The 6,293-nt window shown below is 60.0% G+C and overlaps 1 protein-coding gene across 1 annotated transcript; it reads right to left on the reverse strand.

Annotated features, from left to right (window-relative positions):
* Window positions 1-255: 255 nt before the first annotated feature.
* On the reverse strand, window positions 256-2,634 carry DUSP2 (dual specificity phosphatase 2). Its single transcript, XM_082672635.1, has 4 exons — window positions 2,041-2,634; window positions 1,841-1,953; window positions 1,169-1,388; window positions 256-1,051 (listed from the first exon to the last, which is right to left on the reverse strand). The coding sequence occupies exons 1-4, from the start codon at window positions 2,426-2,428 to the stop codon at window positions 837-839; spliced, it is 936 nt and encodes a 311-aa protein (XP_082528761.1). The 5' UTR covers window positions 2,429-2,634; the 3' UTR covers window positions 256-836.
* Between the last annotated feature and the right edge of the window lie 3,659 nt (window positions 2,635-6,293).

Here is a 6,293-nt window from a genome sequence, read left to right on the forward strand (position 1 = left end):
TGCTCTGCAACAAGAGAAGCCACCGCAATGAGAAGCCCGCACACCACAACAAAGAGTAGTCCCCGCTCACCGCAACTAGAGAAAGCCCGCGCGCAGCAACGAAGACCCAACGCAGCCAAAAATAAATAAATAAATAAACTTATCAAAAAGAGAAAAGAAACAGCTTTTGAGCACTTCCCCATGCACTGACTTGAGGTCAGACACTTGAGAAGTTGTTTCTTAAACAAAACAATATTTTATTGACACATCCTCAATGTTCTGTATAAATATAAAGTGCTAAGTTTCCCACCCCCGCCCACGGGGCTGGGAGGAAGTGGGGGAGGGAGTGTTAAATGTCAGTTGAACACAAATAACTTTCCAGCGCCAACACAGGCGTGAAACGCTCACGTACACACGCAAGCGAGAGGTCCAGACACAGCACCGCATCCCTTCCCCGAGCGCCACACAGGGCTCCTGGTTGTCACAGCTTGTTCCTTAGAGCCCTCGGCTGCCAAGGGCTCCAACATGGTGATAGGACCAGCGGAAGTCGTGGGTGTAGAGTCCAGTTGGTTTCTGTCAGAGGACAGGGGAGGACGGAAGCAGACACGCCCTCCATCCTCCTTCCGGAATGAGGAATGAGGGCCGGCCCTCAAATCCCCAGCAGAAGAGCACCAGGTGAGAAAGTCCAGCATCCCTGCACCCAGCGTGCCCACCTGGGGGCTTTCTGAACTCCAAGGAAGGGGCAGATCTCCCTGAGGGGAGGGGGACAGTGGGGAACTGGGGCCCCCACTGTCCCCAGGAATCAGGCAGCTCTGTGTGCCTCTGCCCTGGGGGAGCGAGCATGGTGGGACCCAGCCTCAGTGACAGAGCACCTGAGTCTCAAACTGCAGCAGCTGCCCCATGAAACCGAAGTTGGGGGAGATGACTCCCCGGCGTTGCTTAACAAAGTCGAAGGCCTCGTCCAGCCTCACGCGGTGGCTCTGTATCAGGTACGCCAGGCAGATGGTGGCGGAGCGCGAGATGCCCGCCTGGCAGTGCACCAGCACCCGACCTCCGCTGTTCTTCACCGAGTCTGCAAGGGAAATGGGAGAGGGGGGTCAGACAGGAAGGTGGGCAGGGAAGGAGACAGGTGCCCCAGCCCCTTCCCCTGGAGCTCCAACAGGTCCTGGGGCTGAGGCCCGCCTCTTACCAATGAAGCCAATGGCCTCCTGGAACCAGGCGCTGATCTCCACCATCTGGCTGTCCTCCACCGGGATGCTCTTGTAGCGCAACAGGCCCTCAAAGTGGTTGGGGCAACTGGCTGAGACGTTGAGGACGGCTGTGATGCCGCAAGCCTGCAGCCCCTGCAGGTCCGACGAGTGGCTGCAGCTGCCCAGGTACAGGTAGGGCAAGATCTCCACAGGGCCACCCTGCACGGGAAGGGGGAGGGACAGTGGTGAGGTCTCAGCCCAAGCCTGAAGGGCTTGAACACCAGCGGGACAGAGACAGGGCAGACTGGCCCAGGCAAGAGGAGCTCTTAGCCAGGGATCCCTGTCTAAGGATCAGACTCCAGAATACCAGGAGGACCCAAGGGGACATATGGAGATACACACACAAAGATACACACATTCCCCTCAAACCCCCAAATTTTGCTGCTCACAGGACTTACGCAGACTCACAGAGATGCACACCAGCAATGCGCGCCAGGCACACACAAAGGTGTGCTCCCATTTGGGGGCGGAAACACACACACACACACACACACACACACCCTTAGGTGACCGTGGACATGGACAGACTCTTACATCCACAAATGGCAGACTCTTTCCCCAGAGGCGCCTACCCTGCATGACACTGACAAGGAGCCCTGATCTCAACTCACCTGGTCATACGAGGGAACCCTGGGGTCGGAGCGGCTGCTTTCGGGTGGCATCGCGGGGCCGGGGGACTCAGAGCACAGATCGGGGCAGCAGGCTTGAAAGCTGTCGAAGCCTCCTGCAAGGAGGACCAAGACACGGTTAGCCGGGAGGGCCCGGCGCGGGTCGGGGACGGGACGGGGGACGAGGGCGGGCCGGCGCTCACCCAGCAGGAAGCACACGGCGGTGGGTCCGGCGTCGGTCTCGTGCAGCAGCGCGGCAAGCAGAGCGTGGGCCGGGCCGTCGGGCTGGATCTCTGCCACCGAGGCGCTGCCCTCGTCCAGCACCACGGCCCGCGCCAGGTCCCCGCGGGCCAGGCGCGCCCGCAGCGCGCGGTCAGGCAGCAGGCAGGCGAGGGCGGCGGCGGGGGCGCCGCGCGCGCGGCGGCGCAGCAGCGCGTTCCAGGGCACCGGCCGCGCGGCGCGCACGTGGCGGCGGCAGAAGGCCAGGAAGGGGCGACAGTCGAGCAGCAGCGTGCGCTCAGCCTCCCGCGGCTCCCGCAGCAGCGCGCCCAGCGCCGTGCAGTCCAACTCTTGCGCCGCCTCCAGCCCCATGTCTGCCGGCCCCGGGCAGCCTCCTCTCCCCTATTCCCGCACCTCTTCCTCTCCTTCCCCCTCTCCCCGCGAGCGCTCCGGACTCCCGCGGCGGCCGCGCTACCCGAACCGTCTGTTCCGGGCGCCCTCTCCAGCGCTAGGGCTTAAGTAGCCGTAGGACGGCCTCCCGGGTCACCATACATGGGCAAAGCAGGAAGGCGCCGGCACCGCCCCCGCGGCCTCACGCGGGGCGCAGGCTGGGCGGGCCCGTGGCTGGGACCGGTTTGGGGGAGGGGGTGCACTGGGAGAGGAAGCCGGGCACCAGCTCCGAAGGGAAGGTGTTTGCCCAAACGCCCCCCTCCCGCCTTTGCGCCCCAGGACTCTTCCTGAGTGCTCTCACCCCTGGACCTGCTTCGCGCCGCTTGGTCCTCGGGCACCCGGCTACTCAGATAGATACACGTCCGCATCCCCGGAGACCTCGGAGCCCATGGTGCCCCTCGCCCCGCTTGCTCTCCCTTTTCCCCGTTCCCTTAACCTCCCAGGGTTTCCCCCCTCCTAGGAATCCGCTACAACAAAAATTGACTTCTGTCTGTTGCCACGGATGATTTCCGCACTGGAAGATGGGGAGCCGTGCTTTGATGTACCTTTTCTCTTCTGCTTAGAGACCCTGGGCCAGAGGGGCTTTATTTCCCCTCCCCCTCCCCCGTTTCATGGCTGAGACCAGCACTCGGGGTTTTGCAGCTGCTCAGTGACCAAGCTAGGCCAGAACGTTGTCCTCTGAGCCCAAGACCCTAAGCGCTGTCATGAGGAGGACCTCTGGGCCTTGGCATGGGGGGAGGCAGGGGGCCTGTGACGACTTTCCAGTTATTAGCGGGACAAGGCTTCTTCCCCCGGAGCTGAGGGAAACCCCAGGGGCCCAGAGTGAAGCACTTCCCCAAGTCGCAGGCCAGCTCTGAAGGGGAACTCTGCTGACGCTGCTGGGCTCTCCCTGGGGCCTTGTGGGAATTTCAGGAGCCTCACCAAGGGGAAGAGGGAGAAGAACTACCAGAATCTGCCTCCCCCACTCTCTCCGCCCACCACTCCCCGCCCCCCCCCCAGTCCTCCCTAGGCCTGCAGCGGAGCCCCTGGACAGCAGGGACCCAGGACTGGACTGGAGCAAGGCGATGAGCAGTAAGACTGGGAAGCTAGTTAATCCACATCCCTTCTGCCTGCCCCCAACTCAGCTGCCAGCCCTGGGGCCGGATGTGGTGAGCCCCAGGTGTGTGGGGGGGGATCTGGGCCCCTGCACGGGGGCAAGAGATGTTGGCAGCTGAACTCCTCCAAAGCAGGGACATTCAGGTACGTGGGGACAGTGCCCTGGAGTGGGAGCCACCCCCATCCCCACCTTAGCTGCATGGGATTTCAGAACCCAACCCCCAAGGCCCCCACTCCCCTGAGTCACTACTCTATGCCCTTTGTAAGACCCTTCCAGCCCTACTGCAGACCCCTAGGTCCAGACTGTCTTGGAGGGCTACCACTAGGACCCATCGTGGACCCCCAAGCCCTGCACTTGGATTGTAAACTGTAAACTGTTCCCCGTAGTGTGTTGATGTGTATGTGTGTTGGAGCATCATTTGTTGATGGAGACAGAGCTGGTAGCTTGTGTGTGCTGCGAAGGAGAGGGGACGTGGGGGATAGAAGCCGCAAGGACTCCAAAGAGTCCTGGGGCAGTTCACCCTCTCAGCCCTCAGTGTTCCCACCTATAAGATGGGAGTGTATAATAGACCAACTGCTCACCTACACTGGTTCCGAGGCTCTGAGGCTGTGGCAGTGCCCAGACACCTGCAATGTTCCATCCCTCCCTCCCAGGTCAGTCTGGAGGCTGATGCGGCAGAGCCCACAACAGAGCCGAGGAGTCTGGGCCACAGATCCCAGCGACTGATACGGGCCCTCATCGTTGGCATCAGCCCGGCAAATGACTTAATGGCTGACTCCAGGGGTAAATTACAGACCACACGAAAGGATAGCAGGTCCAGTCTTGCTGACCCATGGGGCTGGTGTCACCTGCTCTGCTGGGAGACATGGGCTTCCAGCTCCACGGGGAGGAGCAGAGAGGACTGGCCAGCTGGGATCCTAGCTCAGGGGTGAAATTCAGTCCAGCTGCGTAGGGGCTGCAGACCCTGGACTCCCACACCGGGCTGAGCCTCTTCCCCTCCTGGGGAGAATGGCGTGCACCTTGCAGTCCCACGTGGGAGTGGGAGTGTGTTGGCAAAGGTTTGCGCTAGCGACACAGTGCCCAGTTGCCCTGCCCAGAGCTCTGGCCAGGACCCGTGATTTCCGCCCAAGGTGACTACATGTATGTACCCCCATCAATGCCACTGGCTTTGGGGTGTCCCCTTTTCAGCTCTGGAACACAGGCTCAAGGAGGCCTGACTTAGCCATGAAGGAGGGGCTCCCCTCAGCCTCTCTCCCCTATTCCCAAACTAGGGAAGCGCCCACCCTCATAACTGGGTGAAAGCCCAAGCTCGGGGTAAGGAGAGAGTGGGAAGAGGATGGAACCCAAGTCCCACCCCCACTTCTCCTCTGACTAAAGATGCCCCCACCCTTGGTGAGTCATGGCCCCGGGATGTCTCTCCCCCTCTGCCACCTCCTCAAGGACCATCATTTCCCAGCAGAGACGAGGCAGGGGTCGGGACACATGGGTGGAGAAACGGGTGAGAAGGGGTCTCCGTTGCACTGGCTGCCCCACAGGTCGCAGGTCCCGGAGGGATGACCCTCTTCACTAGGTGGTAAAGGGACAGCAGGGGCCGGGGATGGGGGGATGGTACCATACTCGGGTTTTGGGGGGCTTTGTCTCCCTGGCCTGGCTGTTACAGAGCCGACACTATCAAGCAAGTTTGGGGCTCAGCTTTTTTTTTTTAATTAAAATACCCAACTGGAACAAATGATGATTCTGTGTCATTCTTGCTTGTAACCATCTATTCTGATGGCTGTTTACGTGTCACTAGCCTCCTGCCTTTGGGTTTCCGGGTCTTTCCCTGCCCCCACCCGGCCCCCAGCCCCATGCAGAGCGACTTCCCTTCCACAGAAGCCCAAAGCGTTGTGTTGTGTTCTTGTGTTGTCCTCCCTCCTCCTTCCAATCCCATACCCCAAGCAGATGCTCCGGGGAGAGAGGAAGGAATGAATGGTGTGACTATGATCCTTAGGTCAAGGCAGGTGTGAAGGTGAGGGTGACAAGTGACAACCACCCCCAGCCCGCCTGAGCCGTGAGTCAGGATGACGTCAGGCTTCCTGTGCCAGGCCTCTGCCCAAGTGGCATGGTGGCCACTCCCACAGGCTCCTGCCAGGCGGGGACAGTGACTCCATGCTCTGCGAAGACGGCCCTGTCCAGCACAGCGGGGAAGGCGGGGAGGGCCGGTAAAGGAGAGTCCCCTTAGGCAGCCACCTCAGCAAGGCAGACTCAGAAGTGGCCACATGTGGCTGAGGGGGCTGGCGTCTGTCCCCACACGCATGTGTCCCATCACTGGGGCAGCCTTGCTGAGGACCCTCTCCTGGACACGATGGATACATGAAGAATAAAGTCTCCTAGAGAACAGACTGTGGTTGCCAATGGGCGGGGGGATGGGGAGGGATGAACTGGGAGTTTGGGATTAGCAGATGCAGACTCATATAAAGAATGGATAAACAGCAAGGTCCTACTGCATAGCACAGGGAACTATATTCAATATCCTGGGATAAACCATAACGGAAAAGAATATGAAAAGGAATGTATATATGTGTGTGTGTGTGTGTGTGTGTGTGTGTGTGTGTGTGTGTGTGTGTGTGTGTGTGTATAACTGAATCACTTTGCTGTACAGCAGAAATTAACACAACATTGTAAATCAACTATACTTTGATAAAATAAATT

Source organism: Grampus griseus (genome assembly GCF_964374135.1).
Source record: "Grampus griseus genome assembly, chromosome: 15".
NCBI lineage: Eukaryota > Metazoa > Chordata > Mammalia > Artiodactyla > Delphinidae > Grampus > Grampus griseus.

What these genes read in the sequence shown, in the direction of transcription:
- DUSP2 (XM_082672635.1), bottom strand. Translation starts at nt 2,428, where the DNA reads ATGGGGCTGGAGGCGGCGCAAGAGTTGGACTGCACGGCGCTGGGCGCG. An exon ending in GGGTTCCCTCGTATGACCAG is followed by an intron (nt 1,389 to 1,840) that starts GTGAGTTGAGAT and finishes CTTCCCGTGCAG; the next exon opens with GGTGGCCCTGTGGAGATCTT. An exon ending in GGAGGCCATTGGCTTCATTG is followed by an intron (nt 1,052 to 1,168) that starts GTAAGAGGCGGG and finishes TTTCCCTTGCAG; the next exon opens with ACTCGGTGAAGAACAGCGGA.